The sequence below is a fragment of the Oryctolagus cuniculus genome, chromosome 1 (genome assembly GCF_051225735.1).
Source record: "Oryctolagus cuniculus isolate XC-2025 breed Fujian yellow rabbit chromosome 1, ASM5122573v1, whole genome shotgun sequence".
In the NCBI taxonomy this organism is placed as follows: domain Eukaryota; kingdom Metazoa; phylum Chordata; class Mammalia; order Lagomorpha; family Leporidae; genus Oryctolagus; species Oryctolagus cuniculus.
In genome coordinates, this window is record NC_142867.1 from 12919209 (window position 1) to 12939228 (window position 20020).

The 20020-nt window shown below is 42.3% G+C and overlaps 1 protein-coding gene and 1 pseudogene across 1 annotated transcript; both read right to left on the bottom strand.

The window, feature by feature from the left end:
* Window positions 1-4387: 4387 nt before the first annotated feature.
* LOC138844267 (olfactory receptor 4D9-like) lies at window positions 4388-15371 on the bottom strand (annotated as a pseudogene).
* Window positions 15372-18484: 3113 nt separating this feature from the next.
* LOC100348628 (olfactory receptor 4D9) lies at window positions 18485-19420 on the bottom strand. Its single transcript, XM_008273364.5, has one exon. It carries the CDS (start codon window positions 19418-19420, stop codon window positions 18485-18487), a length of 936 nt encoding a protein of 311 aa, XP_008271586.4.
* Window positions 19421-20020: the final 600 nt, after the last annotated feature.

Below are 20020 nucleotides of genomic sequence, written 5' to 3' on the forward strand. Positions count from 1 at the left end.
CAGGCAGGACTCAAACTAGGCACTTCCGTGTGGGATTCAGGCATCCCAAGCAGCGACTTAACCCATTATGCCACAACTGTCTTTTTTTGTATTTTTAAATATTTATTTATTTACAAGGGAGAAGGAGAGAGAGAGTGAGCGAGCGAGTGAGCAAGCTAGTGCTCCCATCTGTTAGTTTACTCCCCAAGTGCCCACAATGGTTGGCCCTGGACCGGGTCAAAGCCAGGAACCAGGAACTCAATCCAGGACCCAAGTACTGGAGCCATCACCTGCTGCTTCCCGTGAATGTGATTAGCTGGAAACTAGAATCAGGAGCAGAGCCGAAACTTGAACCCAGGGGCACTGTATGGGACACAGGCATCTCAACCACATTTTAAATGCCAGGCCAAACACCTGCCCTTGAATTGTTTGGATTCCTTACATTTTGGATATTAACCCCTTATCGGTTGTCTGGTTTGCAAGTACTTTCTCTCATTCCTCCCATTAATTTTGTTTTTATAGTTTAGAAATATAGTAGTAGATGGGTTCTATGATGTTTTTATTCTACTCTAGACTATCTATTTCATTTTTTAAAACTGAATTCAGACCCACTAAAATCATATCACACCCTTTAAAGTTTCAGGACCTTCAGTTTAAACAACATTGACCCGGAGCAATGTTTCTCCAAATGTGATACATAGACCATTTGCATCAGAATCATAGGAGACTGGGTGGGAGGGGAGAGGTGTGCTGATTTAAGACAAAATTCCTGGTATCTCTTAGATGGTGACTGGAATTTTGTATTTTCATCAGTTAACCAGGTGATTCCTATGCCCATTCAGGTTTGAGTATCACTGGCCTGGCAGCACATCAGGTGCCCCAGCAGTTTTCAGCTCTAATCTGTGTGGCCCTAGACTCACAGGACTACATAGGAAATATCCTTGGAAAACAGGTACAGGGTTATTCCTCTTGATTCACGTGAGAATTCATGTAGAAAGTAATTTCCAGTCCTAAGAAACAGATGTGAATTTTAATGGAGGGAAAGCCAATATGATGAGTTTTGGTGTTTCATCTCTTGGTATAAAAATTGAAAAGTTGACAAACTTCTGTCCAAAGGAGAAATCCAGAAAAGGAATGGCTCCCTCTAGTGGTAATGTTTTACACAGCAGATCCGGCCCCTCATAGGTGTGGGAGATGTTGAAAAATTCATCACAAATTTGAATATATATTAGAATATGAAGTTAAAATATTGTTGTCAGGCAACACATCTCAAAAGAGAAGGAAAAGCACATTTTCATGAAAAATAGATTTTTATGTATACTTTTATATCCATCCAGTCTTAGGAAACTCAATGTGTATCTGTGTGTGTGTGTGTGTGTGTGTGTTAATTTTTTTTTTGAACAATTTATTTAATTTATTTGAAAGGCTGAGTTACATAGAGAAAGGTAGAGACACACAGAGAGGTCTTCTATCTGCTGGTTCACTCTGCAAAGGACCGCAACTACCAGGCGAAAGCCAGGAGCCAGGAGCTTCTTCTGGATCTCCCATGTGGTTGCAAGGGTCCAAGGACTTGGGCCATCCTCTGCTTCTTTCCCAGGTACATTAGCAGAGAGCTGGATTGGAAGTGGAGCAGCCGGGACTTGAACGGCTCCCATATAGGATGCCAGTGCTGCAGGCTAGGGCTTTAACCTGCTGTGCCATAGACTGGCCCCTTAATTTAAGTTTTGAGAGACAAAAAGCGAGAGACAGATATATATCTATATAGAGAGAGCTCCCATCCGCTGGTTCTCCAAATGGCTGAAATGGCTAGGTTAAAGTTGGGAGCTGAGAACTCAAATCAGGTTTTCCACGTGGGTTGCAGGAACCCATTTACTTGAACCAATCATCTGCTGCCTCTCAGGGTCTGCATTAGCAGGAAGCTTTAATTGGAAGCCCAAGATGGGCATTGAAACTAGACATTCCAATATGGAATATGCCATCTAAACCAGCATCTTAACTTCCTAGTCCAAATGTTTACTTATGTGTTTTTAAATTAAGTATATGTTATGTATGATCACTTTCCATGTTAAAAAATATATCTGTAAATACACATGTATATAGATAAAACCCATATTATTTATATATATATTTGTATACACACACACGATAGTCTCATTGTGGATTCATAATTATTTGCCTCTGGAAAATAAAGACTAAATTCTAGAATAAATTCAGCAAAAAGTGCGAGGAAGGGAAGTTTAGCTTTTATAAAAACATGGCTTTTAAGAAATGAAAATAATTTATAAGAAAAAATATTTGATATCTTTTATGGTTGATAGATAAAGAAACCAACTGGATATGTAAGAATGGGATTCTGTACTCTGGTTTCAAGAGAAATTTCATTTCTGAGGTTTCTGTTTCATGACTAATTAGATACAAAATTCAAGAAAGAAGTCAGAAGTGTGAAACTTTTACTTCTAGGTAGGAAGTAACAACCAACTGGAAGAAGCAGATGCAGATTTTTAAAAGATCTTGCAGCTGTAGTAAGCAAATGTATTTTGTCTATAGTGCCTGCTTTTCCTGGGCCACCATACCCTTCTTTTTTTTTTAAGATTTTTAAAATTCATTTTAGAGGTAGAGTTACAGACAGTAAGAAGTAGAAAGAGAGAGAAAGATCTTCCTTCCACTGGTTCACTCCTCAAATGGCTGCAATGGCAAGAGCTGGGCTGATCTGAAGCCAGGAGCCAGGAGCTTCTTCCAGTTCTTCCACACGGGTGGAAGCACTTGGGCCATCTTCTGCTGCTTTCCTAGGCCATAGCAAAGAGCTGGATTGGAAGAGGAGTAGCTGGGACTAGAACCAGCGCCCATATGGGATGCTGGTGCCGCAGGCGGAGGATTAACCTACTGCTCCACAGCGCCAGCCCCACCATACCCTTCTGCTCCTCAGGCTCCCTTTGACTTCCTGGGCTCATATTTATCCCCTCTCAGGTCTATCTACTGAAGCTTCCTATTCTACATCTCCACTGCAGATGACACTTGGGGCCTTCCACAAGTCCCCTGACCATCTATAATGAATCCCTTGAAATGCAGTGCTGAGGCAGACTTGGGAATGTCCCCCACCCCCAGTCCTGCTATTCCCACCTCTACCACCACCACCACCCAGGGTATGCTCAAATCGCTCTGACCTTCCAGTGCTGTATCCAATTTGTGAAGTGGTGGCTTTTTATCTATCATGTTCTCCATGAACTGAGTTTAATTTATAAAGCTTGCCTAAAGCAGGACTTTGAGGGTAAGCACTAAGGGAGAAACAATAGACCAAGATCTAATTGGATGGTTTGGGTTATTTTTTTAGAACAGGTTTCCCTTGTTTGTGTTTGTTCCTAGATAACACTATGGAAATATGCCCCCTTCCGTTATTCCAGCCACACGGACATTGGAGATTGCATGGGGGATAAGACCTGGGTGTTAGATGGAAATGAATGTATCCTGCCCAAACTTGAGTTAATTCCATATTCAACTATTTGCTTGTCAAAACATAGGCTTCTAGGAGACCAGCTGGAATTTAATCTTCTCATTTCCTTTACAGTAAAGAAGAGGGGCTAAAGGGTATCCTAGAGAGAAGAAGGAGGGAGACTTTGGAATGGTAGATTTGTAATCTTACAGCTAATCAGCTCCTGAATGATAGAAAATAGTTTTCTTCTTAAGCCTTTGTTTCTTATGGGCTTGTGAGTCAGGCATGTTCTAGGGATGCAGGAAAAATAGGATTTCTTTCTCATTGGAAAGTTGGCCTTCCTTAGGCTTCTGTTATGTACTCTCGGGTCATGTGAGAAGGACAGCCTTTCATGGCATCACAACAGAGCAGATGTTTTTATAGATGAGCTTGTCTGAGACTCCATCAAACCTTGTACGAGGCAGCAGAGATAGTAAAACATACAGTTAACGGAGGACAAGACATCTCAGATAGGGCCCTGTGTTAATTAACTAGGAACCATTTGATAATACATGAAACTTTTCTCTTTTTGCAAGAGGAATACTGAGGTTTTCTTAGAAAAATGGAATTTGAAACCTCCAACATTAATAATGTATTTCCACATAGGAAGTGGTGACTGGATTGCATAGCCTTGGTTGCTGGTCCCTGGAAGTCATTTTACTAATAAGCACCTGGACAACACATGGTACATCTACAACTCAAGACTCAAGAGAGGACCTCCTCTCAGACTTCATTTCCTTGCCTGAAGTGAGGTGGTGGGGTGATCTAAGCATTCATTAAGAGTTCCTTTAAGAGCTGACAACTTACAGATCTGACTCGATGTTTATAAAAACCTCAGCATGAGAAAACCCTACAGAGGCGATTGCCTCAGGACAACCTTAACTGAAGCACAAAGACAAAAACTTTGATTTTAAGATAGTCTATTGATTGGGACCTTCTTTATGTTGTAAGGAAATACTTCAAATAATGCAATCTAGACGTCATAGTGTTTACAGCTTTTTGTAAGGTCTTAAGTGTTTTCTTCGGTCTCCTCATGGTTGACTTCATCTCCTGGTTCCTCAAGGTATAGATGTTGGGGTTCAGGACAGGGCTGCAGACAGTGAAGAAGATAGGGGGGTTCTGTCCATGTGGAGGGCAGCGAAGGGCTGGGCCTAATCACAGACGCATGATCACCACAGTGATATTTGAGGTGCAGGATATGACTTTCCTCTTGCCCTCTCCGGTATGTGACCTCTGCATTACTGGGCAGGACTCAAGGGGAAAGAACAACTACAGTGTAGACATCAAGCCATTATTGGAAATCATTAAGACCACAAGAGCAAACGTGTGGTGCAGGCATGTTTGAGGACCTGGAGGACATCACAATAGAAGCAGTCAACAATTTTAGGTTCACAGAAGGGGAGGGGGAGCAACAGGGAATTCTGCATGATGGTGTGGACAAAAGCCCTAACCCAGGAGGCCATGATGAGAGCAGTGCATCACCCCCTACTCATGATGATGTGGTAGTGCAGGGGCTTGGAGATGGCCATGTAGTGATCACACGTTATCACAAACAAAGAAAAAATATCTGCCCCACCAAGGAGGTGGAAGAAAAACATCTGTGTGATACAACCGTTGAAGGAGATGATATTTTTCCTTGAAAGAAGACCTTCCAGGACCTTTTGGATCAGTGATATAGGAGAAGCAGATGTCTAAGACAGAGGACCATGGGACAGGGGGTATACAAGGCTGTAATGATGAGACTCAGCTCCTAGTGACCATGATGAGGTTTCCCAGCAGAGTTGCTGTGCGCACCTGAACTAAGGAAAAGTTAAGACCAAGCCCAGCTCTTGGAACTGGGTCAGTTCTTGCTGCTGAGATTGCCGACTCCTTTGGATTGTATTTCTTCTTCCTCAACCACATGGGGAGAAAAATACTTTTTTTACAGGTGGAATATCATTAAAAACAAAAGAAATGTGAGTTTTGTGCCTTGGGTGTCATTTTTTGGAGTTATTTCCCTTTTGGGCAAAGATACCTACACTTCAGTAAGCTATCCACAATGGATTTTTTAAAAGATTTATTTTATTTATTTGAAAGACAGAGTTACAGAGAGAGGTAGAGAAAGAGAGAGAGGTTTTCCATCTACTGGTTCACTCCCCAGATGGCTGCAACGCCCAGAGCTGCACCGATCTGAAGCCAGGAGCCAGGAGTCTCTTCCAGGTCTCCCACATGGGTGCAGGGGCCCAAGGACTTGGGTCATCTTGTACTGCTATCCCAGGCCATAGAAGAGAGCTGGATTGGAAGAGGAGCAGTCAGGACTAGAACTGGCACCCATATGGGATGTGGGCACTTCAAGCCAGGGCTTTAACCTGCTGTGCCACAGTACCAGCCCCCACAATGGATTTTTTAGAGACTGCCCTTTCTTCTAATGTAGAAACATATCTGATCTTAAAAAAATGCTATTTAATTTTCACTTGTTTGAAATACACACAGAGAAAGAGCTGGGTCAGGTTGAAGTCAGGAGCTGAACTCAATCTGGGTCTCCCACAGGAGTGGCAGGGACCTACCTACTTGAGCATTACCTGCTGCCCCGAAGGTGTGCATTAGCAGAAAACTGGAATCAGAAATAGAGCTAGGTCTTGAACCTTGGCACTTTGGTATGGAATGTAGGCATCCCAGGCATCTCAAGTAGTATCCTAACTGCTGTGCCAAAGGCCCACCACCATCAGTGTTTCTTGAGTTCTCTCAGAGCATACCAAAGAGTAGGTTTCCAATGGTGTAATAGATTGAAGCCATGAATCAGTTTTTTTTTCATAAAATTCTTATTAAAAATTTCAGGGTGGCAAGATTTTATACATTCTACTTTTCCTCTTGAAAATTCACTAGATTCTCTGGGAAGTGAAGAGACTTGTGTAATGTATTTAACAAGATTTCATCACAGGACACTCTCCCCCTCTCAGATTGCATCATTAACATTGCAGAATGGGCTGGTGTTGTGGCACGGTGGGTAGAGCTGCTGCTTGTGACACTGTTTAGGATGCCAGCATTCTATATAGGCACCAGTTTGAGTCCTGGCTGACCCACTTTCCGATCCAGCTCCCTGCTGATGTGCCTCTGAAGGCAGCAGAGGGTGGCCCAATTGCTTGGGTCCCTGCACTGACATGAGAAGAAGCTCTTGGCTCTTGGCTTCAGACCAGCCTCACTCTGGCTGTTGTGCCATTTGGGTAGTAAAACAGTGGATGGAAGACATCTCTCTCTCCATATAACTCTGTCTTTAAGTAAATAAACTTTTATTTTATTTTATTTTATTTTTTTTTTTATTTTTGACAGGCAGAGTGGACAGGGAAAGAGAGAGAGAGACAGAGAGAGAAAGGTCTTCCTTTGCCGTTGGTTCACCCTCCAATGGCCGCCGCTGCAGCCGGCGCACCGCGCTGATCCGATGGCAGGAGCCAGGATCCAGGTACTTTTCCTGGTCTCCCATGGGGTGCAGGGCCCAAGCACCTGGGCCATCCTCCACTGCACTCCCTGGCCATAGCAGAGAGCTGGCCTGGAAGAGGGGCAACCGGGACAGAATCCGGCGCCCCGACCGGGACTAGAACCCGGTGTGCCGCGCCGCAAGGTGGAGGATTAGCCTATTGAGCCACGGCGCCGGCCCAAGTAAATAAATAAGTCAGAAGTGTGAAACTTTTACTTCTAGGTAGGAAGTAACAACCAACTGGAAGAAGCAGATGCAGATTTTTAAAAGATCTTGCAGCTGTAGTAAGCAAATGTATTTTGTCTATAGTGCCTGCTTTTCCTGGGCCACCATACCCTTCTTTTTTTTTTAAGATTTTTAAAATTCATTTTAGAGGTAGAGTTACAGACAGTAAGAAGTAGAAAGAGAGAGAAAGATCTTCCTTCCACTGGTTCACTCCTCAAATGGCTGCAATGGCAAGAGCTGGGCTGATCTGAAGCCAGGAGCCAGGTGCTTCCTCCTGGTCTCCCATGCGGGTACAGGGCCCAAGCACATGGGACATGGTCATCCTCCACTGCCTTCCCTGGCCACAGCAGAGAGCTGTACTGGAAGAGGAGCAACCGGAACAGAACCAGCGCCCCAGCTAGGACTAGAACCCGGGGTGCCAGCGCTGCAGGCAGAGGATTAGCCTAGTGAGCCATGGCGCCAGCCAGAAATACAACTTTTTAAAAAAATTGCACAGAACTGGTTTTCTAGACATCATTGTTTGTGAAGAGTAGAGGAATATACACTCTGTTCTGCTTTCCCTGTAAAATATAATTCTTTGAAATAATTGCAGCTAGAGCAGACTTAGTATTTAAAAAACAGATATGTTCCATACAATGGAATATTATACAGCAGTAACAAGAAGTGAACCATTAAGCCAAGAAGAGACATAGAGGAAGTTTAAACGTCAGTGGCTAAGTAGAAGAAGCCAATTTGCTGAAGCACATAATATATGGTTACAACCACATGACTGTCTGGAAAAGAAAAATTATAGGAACAGATAAGGAATTGGTGTTTGACAGGAGCTGAGGAAGGGAGTCAAGTAAGGATGAGGAGGTGGAACCCAGGGATTTTTAGGGCAGTGAGACTTCTGTATGACACTATATGTAATGGTGTGTACATGAATGATGCATGTGTCAAAGCCTGTAGAATGTGCAACAGGATGGGTGAGCCTTAGTGTGGACTATGGACTTTAGTTAATAATGTAACAACATTGATTCCTTAATTGTTAATTAATGTACTATGCTAATGGAAGATGCTAATAGAGTAAACTGTGTTGCCGTTGGTGAGAGTGAGTTTATGGGACCTCTCTGTACTTCCTGTTTAATTTTTCTGTGAACCAAAAACTACTCTAAGAATAAAATCCATTAAGTTTTGAAAAATCAGATATACCAAAGGATACAACAATGTAGAGCATAAATGTATAGATATCTATTTTACATATGTTTATGTATAAAGTTCCCTCTATAAATCCTAATGCAGCAGTTTCCCCTGCTTCTCATTCTGTTTGCAAGAGGACATTTAAAGTAAGAGCTACTTTGACAGGCATCTGGATATCATGGTTTCATCAACTGATCAAAAGAAAACTAACTCTTGCAGCTTTCTTTTTTAAAATTGGCTTTGTTGAAGTGTAATATATATACAACAAAGTACATTTTTTTAAAAGGCACTATTTGTATGTCATTGTAAAAATTAAAAGATAAGAAAGGAAGGTGGAGAGAGTGTAGGGTGGAAAGTATCACTGTGTTCCTAAATCTGTGTATAGGAAATACATGAAATTTGTTCACCTTATATATAAAAAAGGAACAAAATGGAAAAGATACTATTCAATGAGTTTTGACATATATACATAGTGAAACCATCTCCATAATGAATCTCCGTCATCCCCCCAAATCACTCCTGAGCACTGCACTCAGCACCTAACAGCTCCTTCCATGCCCTTGCACGGCACCTAAGTGTAGTGTAGCTTCAATTGCATAAGGCCATGTGCCTACCTTGACCCCAGCCCCTATTAAAATGCTTGCCTGAGAAAAGCTCAAAGCTGCCAGGAGAATTCACTGTCTATGATGAAAACCCCCCTTTCTTAGAGCATTTGTTGGATTGGGCTTACAATAGTGAATATGTATCTCTTGCAGCTCGGAAGTAGCTCTCTCAAGGACCTGAGAGCCACTTCTTTGGGATGTCATCATTGGGACTGGAAGGGCATAGCTTCGATGAAGCCATCTAGCAGGCACAGCTGCCTCATGGCGCTAACACACCAGCCCCTGGTACTTTTCCATTACTCTCACTCTGCTGAGCTGAACAGCCCCGTCCTTTACTCGCCCTTTGCAAAGTCCAAATCACCTCTGCACAAAAGGAGCTCAGCTTTCCCCTCCTGTCGATAGTTCCTGAATAAAATCTGTGTTCAGCCCTGACTGGTATTTGGCTGCATCGGTCTTTGACAGGCCTTTGTAGTTGTTGCCTTCATGTTCTGCTGTGTGGAGGCCAAGCTCTGGTCTTGCTGCTCACACCTGGATGCCTGGATTTCATCACATTTTGCTTCTAATTTTCTCAACGGAACAGAACTTCTCTGTGCAGACTATCCCCCTGTGCTCTTTCCTTTGAAGCCCAAGCAACACAAAAGAAAATAGCTAGACTTACTCTCTTTATTATCTATTCATCCATCAAACGCAAAGGATTTCATAGCTTTCAAACTCTTTTGGCTTTTAAAAGGGCCAGGTATTTCTTCAGAGTAAATAATTTAAAGGGAAAACATCAGAACACATGCAGCTTTTTTAGATAATGAGTGGTGTTTTTGCTTTTGTTTTGAACTATGGTAGAAAGTAATGTTGTATAAAGAAGAGGCATCAGCTTGGGAGACTTGAACTTTGATGCTACGCCCGGAGCCTTCATAGAGCAGTGGTAAATATTTAAAGGCATCTGTACCCCGGGGGATTCAGGCTTTCATCAGTGAAATGGGAGCATTTGCTGCCTTGAGTCCTTTTGAAGGCAGCAGAGTCTGAACGGCGCATGAAGAGCATTAAATGGGTCTGCCCATCTAGGTGACTTCTAATCCTCGGTAGCCTTAATAGTCAATGGTTTCAATCATGTTGCCCTTCAATTACTTTGTGACTAGACAAGCTTGTATTCTGTGCATCAGCCTGGTTTAACCTCAGGAACCATAACCCTCAATCTACAGGCTTTGTTTTTGGACCTTTAACTTTAAGCTCATTGGTGGTGGCAAGAAAAGTGGCTGAAGTCAAGAATTTCTGGGAGCAGTCTAGGGAAATGGTTAGAAGAATGGGCTTTGCAACCCAGAATGGCCACTTTAATATCTTAGTTCTGCCATTTTCTAGTTATTTCTAGTTATCATTGCTACTTATTCAATGTTTCTGTGTTTGCTCATCTGTGAAGATTAAATGAAATACCTCATGTGGCAGGTCTAGAAATACACCAGGTTTCTTCAGTAAATGCTAACTATTTTTATTCTTTTTTTTTTTTAAAGAATTTATTTATTTATTTGAGAGGTAGAGTTACAGACAGTGAGAAGGAGAGACAGAGAGAAAAGTATTTCTTCTGCTGGTTCAGTCCCCAGATGGCCACAACGGCCGGAGCTGCACTGATCCAAAACCAGGAGCCAGGTGCTTCCTTCCGGTCTCCCATGGGGGTGCAGGGGCCCAAGGACTGCCATCTTCTACTGCTTTCCCAGGCCATAGCAGAGAGCTGGATTGGAAGAGGAGCAGCAGGGACTAGAACTGGCGCCCATATGGGATGCTGGCGCCGCAGGTGGAGGATCAGCCTATAGAGCCATGGCACCAGCCCCTATTTTTACCCTTTTAGGTTGAAGTTTGCTATGAATATCTTGTACCATCTAAGTCCACCTCTTTGGTTTTGTGTCATCAGCATTGCTATTTAGAACCATCATCCTGAGACATGGCAGGACTCTTATATAGAAGTCATCAATTGCTGCATAGCAAGTGACCATAAACAATCAAAAATTGTTATCTCACACAATTTCTGAAGTTCAGGAAAGTGAAAACAGATTAGCTGGTTGCTTTTGGCTCAGGATGGCTCATGAGACTGTAGTCAAAATGTCAGCCAGGTCTACAGTCGTTTGAGGTTCCACTGGCATTGAAGGATTCACTTTCAGTCTTACTGTTGTGAATCTTGGTAAAGGTTTGAGATCCTCACCATAAGGGCTCCTCCACAGGGCTCTGCACAACTGGCTGCTCCCAGGGCTGAAAGAGAGAGAAAGTACCCAAAACAGAACCCTCCATTTGTAACTGAATCTCAGAAATGATGCACCATCACTTGCATGCAGAGTAACCCTGATTGGCTGTGGGAAAGGACTTCGGTGTGACTGAGGAGATGTGATCATTAGGGGCTGATTGGCAAAGATACTCCACATACTTAAATACCCCATATAAGCCTCTGGAGCCCAGGTTTTGGAATGAGACTCTGAGCTCAAATCCTGGTCTTACTATTGGTTGGTTGTGGGACCTTGGGCCAGTTATTTGGTCTTGTTCAGGATCATAACCGTACCTACCCTTGAGAGATGTTGGGGATTTCAAATAAGATAATTTATGTAAAGCACATAATCTAGATGCCTGGTACATGGGAAGTTCTCACTAATTACTAGCTATTGTTATTGTTACTGTGCTACAAGGATACTTCAAAAATTCCGTGAAAAAACAATTAAAGTATACATTAATTTTGGTGCAACAATTTTTTTGAAATCCATACCTGTGCTTTTAGAATATACATTTTCTATGAGCACTTTAAAGATCTCATATATTTCGCATAATGTTTGTCATAGTGTCCTTTTCACTTTCTCCCTGTCACCGATCAGGGAGAACATATGATATTTGTCCCTTTGGGACTGGCTTAATTCACTCAGCATGATGTTTTCCAGATTCCTCCATCTTGTTGCAAATGACTGGATTTCATTGTTTTTGACTGCTGTATAGTATTCTATAGAATACAAGTCCCATAATTTCTTTATCCAGTCTACTGTTGATGGGCATTTGGGTTGATTCCAGGTCTTAGCTATTGTGAATTGAGCTGCAATAAACATTAAGGTGCAGACAGTTTTTTGTTTGCCAATTTAATTTCTTGGGTAAATTCCAAGGAGTGGGATGGCTGGGTTGTATGGTAGGATTATATTCAGGTTTCTGAGGAATCTCCAGACTGACTTCCATAGTGGCTTTACCAGTTTGCATTCCCACCAACAGTGGGTTAGTGTCCCCTTTTCCCTACATCCTTGCCAGCATCTGTTGTTGGTAGATTTCTGAATGTGAGCCATTCTAACCGGGGTGAGGTGAAACCTCTGTGGTTTCGATTTGCATTTCCCTGATTGCTAGTGACCTTGAACATTTTTTCATGTGCCTGTTGGCCATTTGGATTTCCTCTTTTGAAAAATGTCTATTGAGGTCCTTGGCCCATCTCTTAAGTGGGTTGTTTGTTTTGATGTTGTGGAGTTTCTTGATCTCTTTGTAGATTCTGGTTATCAACCCTTTATCTTTTGCATAGTTTGCAAATATTTTTTCCCATTCTGTCAGTTGTCTCTTCACTTTCCTGACTGTTTCTTTTGAACTACAGAAACTTCTCAATTTGATGCAATCCCAAATGTTAATTTTGGCTTTGACTGCCTGTGCTTCCAGGGTCTTTTCCAAGAAGTCTTTGTCTGTGCCAATATCTTGCAGGGTTTCTCCAATGTTCTCTAATAATTTGATGGTGTTGGGTTGTAGATTTAGGTCTTTAATCCATGTTGAGTGGATTTTTGTGTAAGGTGTAAGGTAGAGGTCTTGCTTTCCACTTCTACATGTGGACATCCAGTTTTCCCAGCACCATTTATTGAATCGACTGTCCTTACTCCAGGAATTGGTTTTAGATCCTTGATCAAATATAAGTTGGCTGTAGATGTTTGGGTTGATTTCTGGTGTTTCTATTCTGTTCCATTGGTCTATCCATCTGTTTCTGTACCAGTACCATGCTGTTTTGATTACAACTGCCCTGTGGTATGTCCTGAAATCTGGAATTGTGATGCCTCCGGCTTTGTTTTTGTTGTACAAGATTGCTTTAGCCTTTCGAGATCTCCTGCGTCTCCATATGAATTTCAGCATCATTTTTTCTAGATCTGAGAAGAATGTCTTGGGTATTTTGATTGGTGTTGCACTGAATCTATAAATTGCTTTTGGGAGAATGGACATTTTGATGATGTTGATTCTTGCAATCCATGAACATGGAAGATTTTTTCATTTTTTGGTATCCTCTTCTATTTCTTTCTTTAAGATTTTTTTTTGACAGGCAGAGTGGACAGTGAGAGAGAGACAGAGAGAAAGCTCTTCCTTTTTGCTGTTGGTTCACCCTCCAATGGCCGCCGCTGCCTGTGCCCTGTGGTCGGCACATCATGCTGATCTGAAGCCAGGAGTCAGGTCCTTCTCCTGGTCTCCCATGTGGGTGCAGGGCCCAAGGACCTGGGCCATCCTCCACTTCACTCCTGGGCCATAGCAGAGAGCTGGCCTGGAAGAGGGACAACCGGGAAACCGGGACAGAATCCAGTGCCCGACCGGGACTAGAACCTGGTGTGCAGGCGCTGCAAGGCGGAGGATTAGCCTAGTGAGCCACGGCACCGGCTTCTTTAAGATTTTGTAATTCTCATCGTAGAGATTTTTTTTTTTTTTGACAGGCAGAGTGGACAGTGAGAGAGAGAGAGACAGAGAGAAAGGTCTTCCTTTTGCCGTTGGTTCACCCTCCAATGGCCGCCGCGGCCAGTGTGCTGTGGCCGGCGCACCGCGCTGATCCGATGGCAGGAGCCAGGAGCCAGGTGCTTTTCCTGGTCTCCCATGGGGTGCAGGGCCCAAGCACCTGGGCCATCCTCCACTGCACTCCCTGGCCACAGCAGAGGGCTGGCCTGGAAGAGGGGCAACCGGGACAGAATCCGGCACCCCGACCGGGACTAGAACCCGGTGTGCCGGCGCCGCTAGGCAGAGGATTAGCCTAGTGAGCCGCAGCGCCGGCCTCATCGTAGAGATCTTTAACGTCCTTGTTTAAGTTTATTCCAAGGTATTTGATTGTTTTTGTAGCTATTGTGAATGGGATTGATCTTAGCAGTTCTTTCTCAGCCATGGCATTGCCTGTGTATACAAAGGCTGTTGATTTTTGTGCATTGATTTTATATCCTGCTACTTTGCCAAACTCTTCTATGAGTTCCAATAGTCTCTTAGTAGAGTTTTTTGGATCCCCTAAATAAAGAATCATATCGTCTGCAAAGAGGGATAGTTTGACTTCTTCCTTCCCAGTTTGTATCCCTTTAATTTCTTTTTCTTGCCTGATGGCTCTGGCTAAAACTTCCAGAACTATATTTTATAGCAGTGGTGAGAGCGAGCATCCCTGTCTGGTACCAGATCTCAGTGGAAATGCTTCCAACTTTTCCCCATTCAGTAGGATGCTGGCCATGGTTTTTTCCATAAATTGCTTTGATTGTATTGAGGAATGTTCCTTCTATACCCAGTTTGCTTAGAGTTTTCATCATGAAAGGGTGTTGAATTTTATCAAATGCTTTCTCATATGGTTTTTCTTCTGCAGTCTGTTAATGTGGTGTATCACATTGATTGATTTGCGAACATTGAACCATCCCTGCATACCAGGGATAAATCCCATTAGGTCTGGGTGGATGATTTTTCTGATGTGTTGTATTCTATTGGCCAGAATTTTATTGATGATTTTTGCCTCTATGTTCATCAGTGATATTGGTCTGTAATTTTCTTTCTTTTCTTTTCTTTTTTTTTTTGACAGGCATAGTGGACAGTGAGATAGATAGGAAGGTCTTCCTTTGCCGTTGGTTCACCCTCCAATGGCCGCTGTGGCCGGCACACTGTGGCCAGCACACCGTGCTGTTCCAAAGCCAGGAGCCAGGTCCTTCTCCTGGTCTCCCACGCGGGTGCAGGGCCCAAGCACTTGGGCCATCCTCCATTGCACTCCCGGGAAGCCCTCAGTGTGGTCTCAAATTTCTCTGCAGTCTCCCACTGGGTTGCCAAGGTTACCAAGTTTGTGTACTCTGTGAGTTCTCTCGCCCACCCTCAGATTTTCACAGTCTCAGTTCATTAGCTCCACACCTTCACTAGGTCCTAACCTCCTGTTATTTCTTCCCACCAGAGTCAGGTTTTTCTCCTTGGCTGATGGTGGGCACCGCTTTACCTATGTCCAAAATGGTGCCTGCTCTTTTTCTTGCTTGGCTTTGTAAGGTGAGTGGAGAGAGAGGCTCGTGTCCATGCTGGTCCCTTTTATTTATTCATTTTTTTCTCTCTAGTTAACCTGGTGAACTTTCCCCAATGGGGCTTCAAGCCTCATTCCCTCTAGGCTCTTTCTGCTGTTTCCCCGCCAATGTCTCAGGCTACTGAGGTTTTGCCTCACCTCCCCTTCCAGCACTGGTGCGTAGACTCCGTCGCTGGGCTCCTGAGCCATGGGCATCCATGTTCTCCCATAGGTCCTCCGTGTCACATCCACTAGATCCGGAAGAGTTTCCTCTGCAATTTTTTCCCTGAGCCTTTCCCTGACACTACAGCAATTCCACTTCTATTAAACTATCTTCGGATAATGCTTTGTGATTAGAATTTTGTGGACCTTTCTATGTGGTTCTTGGAGTCTGACTATACTAGCATCTCACAAATTAAGCTGAAGCAACTTAGAAATTCTTTGAAAAGCTCTATCCTAACCAGTCATTTTGTATATATAAATGCATTTATTTGTTTATGAAAAATACTTGAGAAACATAAAATCAATCTTATATTTAAAAAAATCAAGGATGGTAGGACCAAGTACAGGTGACTTGTACAGGGTAAGTCAGAATTAATTTATTATATGATATTTTCCCATGAAAATATCAATATTTGAAGAGAAGTGCAGATTAATCCAGGTGTTTGATATTATGTTTAAAAAGTAGATTTAATGGTGTTCTGAGTTCAATTGCTTTTCCTCACTGTGTTTGATCAAGTTGGTTTGCATGAGTAAGCAATCAGTGCAGCTGCATGGGCAGTTTTTACTTGCCTTGTTGGTGCTACACTTGGGAGAAGAAACTCTGATTGTTCAGATCTTTGGTCACTTAACATTTTACAGAGGTCATTCATGAAGTAAAGGTAACAGAGAGATAGGGAAAAAATCATTGGAAAAAAAAAGTACAAAAGGGTATAGGGAACAAAGATACCAGAATAAGGATGGAAAGAAGTAGTAAATGACAGTTTGGAAGCTGAAGATGGATTTATCCGAAGACAGTTTTATGTCTGTATTAAAATTTTAATGTTTGGGGAAGTATGTATAAGATTGGAAAAGAATTGGTGGAGATACAATAAAACACTGGAAAATGCAATCAATAACGATGACTCTCATTCTAAAGAAGTTTCTACATAAACTTTTGTTTATGACTTGTCTATGGAGAGTATGGGAATAAGTGAGATTGCCTTCCATTAAATGTTGTTTTCTTGTGTAGTCTTCTTTGGGCACTATAGTGTCATGTTACTTAGAACCTAACCTTCTAGTCTACTGTCATAGACATGCTTACCTTGGTCACCTTTCCCTTTTTATGTTAAACTTCCTTCCTACATCTCTTTTATTTAAGTTTGATTCTCTGCATGTTGCACAGGTCCAATAGTCATTCCAGCAAACATTCTATGCATTAAGATAATCCCCTTAGAGAAAGTGTCTCAATCCCTGTAATGTAACTCAATTGTGAATTCTTATCAGTGAGTCATAAATGTGGAAGAGATCACTAGAATTCACCAGTCTTCCTGTTCTCTCTGGAAATGGAACTTGATTACATTCTTCAGGCTCCCTTGCAACTAGGAGAAGCTGTGTGACCAGGGGATGGCCAGTGGAATGTAATCAGAAATGGTCCACATTACTTCCAGGACTGGCCCATAAAGACATCTTCCTTCCTATAATTTGTAATCCTCTCTCCCTTTCTCTGTCTGCTAGAAGAATAGACATGATTCCGAAAATCAGGAGATTTTTGTTTAAAGAAAGTCTAGAGAAAAATGAAACTCAAGATGGAAGAAAATGCATCTCGAAATGATTGTGTGGAACAGCACCTATTTTCTGTTGTGACATGAGCGGGAAAAAAGTTTGTGGTCAGCTACTCAGTTTTGATGTTTTTATTACAATGATTAGCCTATTTTGATCCATACTTGAGAACCAGCTACATCCTTGAGCTTTACCATAATAGGAAATATAGTACTGTAAAGTCAATAGATTCCAGCAAAATACAGATAAATCTTCTGGAAAATCTCCATCCCTTTCACTACAGAGACTAGAAAATTCTGATTCATGGATTAAACTCATGCTTTTTAGGTCCCTTTCTTTGCTTTGTAATGGATTGAGTGGAAAGAATAAAGAAGTGGTAAAGTCACTTTGAGCAGAAACAATGGGAAATTTGGACCCATCTTGTCTGTGAATGGAATAACCTTGCTGTACAACAGGGATTCAGTTGCTTCTCATAGGAGTGCTTGGCATCTGCTTTTTCTCAAAGTTACCGTCTTGCACCCATCAGTGATATTTCTTTATGAATACTCCCACTAACAGAATGACCTTCTTCTTCCAGACAGGAAATCATGTCCTTGAAGTGATTTTCAGATATACTGTCTCCAGTAGAAATCATGGCTGTACATTGTGTAGAAGGCCACGAATGGAGGTTTTTTTCCCCAACTTTTAACTTATCAACTACTAGTTTTCACTCCATAGACTGTGTTCACTTTTTGCACAAATGTGGCACACTCTAAGAACTTTTCCTCCCTCTGAATATACTGTTTTCTTTGCTTAGATTGTTTTCTGCCTTTTACCACTGAAAAGGTCTATTTGATGTCAAATATCTTTGGAAGCTTTCAGTAAAGACCCTCTAATGTTTCCCAACACTTTGCTTATATCTTTAATAAAGCATTTTAGAGTTTACATATTGGGCGGTGACTAATTTAATATTTTTGGAGCAATATGAATCCTCACAACTGTCAGTCACATAGTATTTTCTTTTTCTTTCTTTCTTTTTTTGTTTGACAGAGTTAGTGAGAGAGAGAGACAGAGAGAAAGGTCTTCCTTCCATTGATTCACCCCCAAAATGGCCACCACAGCCGGAGCTACACTGATCCGAAGCCAGGAGCCAGGTACTTCTTCCTGGTCTCCGACATGGGTGCAGGCGCCCAAGCACTTGAACCATTCTCCACTGCCCTCCTGGGCCACAGCAGAGAGCTGGACTGGAAGAGGAGCAACTGGGACTAGAACCCGGCGCCCATATGGAATGCCAGCACCGCAGGCAGAGGATTAACCAAGTGAGCCACGGCTTCGACCCCAACATAGTATGTTTTCTATAAATATTTATTCAACGGATAGTTCAAAATGAATAGTGGAAGACATGAGTGAGTCTCACAAGTGGTTCTCACCCACATGGTCCCTGGCATATAGTATAGGATCAACCTCTTTTGGACTTGGTGGTAGCCTTAGATGTCCTTTTTTATTTTAAGGTACTCTCATTTTGAGAAAGTGAAATTTACTATCTACTTTCAAATTTTGGTGCTATCCTGTCCTTATCAGATTTAAATTGTGTCTGAATGCTGCACTCGTTTCTTGAGCCTCCTCATGGCTGACTTCATCTCGTGGTTCCTCAGGGTGTAGATCAGCGGATTCAGCAGAGGGGAGATGACAGTGAAGGTGACAGAGATGGCTCTGTCAGTGGGGAGGGCAGTGAAGGGCCGGGCATAGACATAGATGCAGGGCACAAAGTGCAGGGTCACCACAGTGATGTGGGAGGTACAGGTGGAGATGGCTTTCCTCCTGCCCTCTCCAACGTGAGATCTCAGCATCATCATTATGACCGTGTAAGATATGAGGAGAAAAAAGAATACAAACCAACTGAGTAAGCCATTATTGGAAATCATCAAGAGCTCCATAGTAAAAGTATCAGTGCAGGCAAGTTTGAGGACCTGGGGGACGTCACAGTAGAAAGTGTCAAGGATGTTGGGTCCACAGAAGGGGAGGAGCAGTAACAAGGAAATCTGCACAATGGAGTGGACAAACCCCCCCACCCAGGAGGCCACAATGAGGGCAGTGCATCTCCCCTTCCCCATGATAGTCATATAGTGCAGGGGCTTGGAGATGGCTATGTAACGATCAAATGCCATGATGGAGAGAGAAAAAACATCTGCTCCCCCAAGAAGATGGAAAAAGAACATCTGAGTGACACAGCCATTGAAGGAGATGGTTTTCTTCTCTGATAGGAGATCAATCAGGACCTTAGGAGCTGTGATAGAGGAGAAACAGATGTCAAGAATAGATAGATTGCGGAGCAGGAAGTACATAGGAGTGTGAAGATGAGAGTCGTAGGTGACTGTAACCATGATGAGGAGGTTTCCCATCAGGGTTGTCATGTACACCAAAAACAAGAAGACAAATAACACCCAGCTCAACTCCCGGGACTGAGTAATTCCCAGAAAGATAAATTCTTTCACTCTGGTGTAGTTCCCCTGATCCATTGGATCACAGATCTTTTTCCTGGTTCATCTCTGGAAGAAATAATAGTGAAATTATTAAACAATATGTTATAGTACCTAGTTTTATATTTTCATTTAAGTTTTAATTTTGGGCATTATCATGCCCAAAATTCGGAATGCCACCAATGGATGACAGATTACTCAGGTTTTTGAAACAATCATCTAAGCAGTCATGTTTACTATCATTGCAGGCACTGAAACAGAGGGTAGAGGTCTACTAGCCTATTCAATTACAACTTCACTATAAAACCTGACACTTAATGTCTTAATGTAGTTGAATTTATTCTTAATACTATTTTTAAGAATTTCTGTTCACAAGAGGCATCATTAATAACTAAAAGGTAACTTGTAAATGAGAAAAATATTTATAATACATATATTTGAGAAAATACTTATAGCTAGAATATAGAAAGAACTTCTACAGGTCATTTAAAAAAACCCAGATGACCCAAATGAAAAATGGCAAAAGGTAGGAACTAGTTCTTCACAAAGGAGGATATCCAAATGTTGACTCAACTTCATCAATTATTAGGAAAATGCAATTTAAAATTATAGTAAAAAACCATCACATACATATCAAAA

What these genes read in the sequence shown, in the direction of transcription:
- LOC100348628 (XM_008273364.5), bottom strand. Translation starts at nt 19,420, where the DNA reads ATGGATCAGGGGAACTACACCAGAGTGAAAGAATTTATCTTTCTGGGA.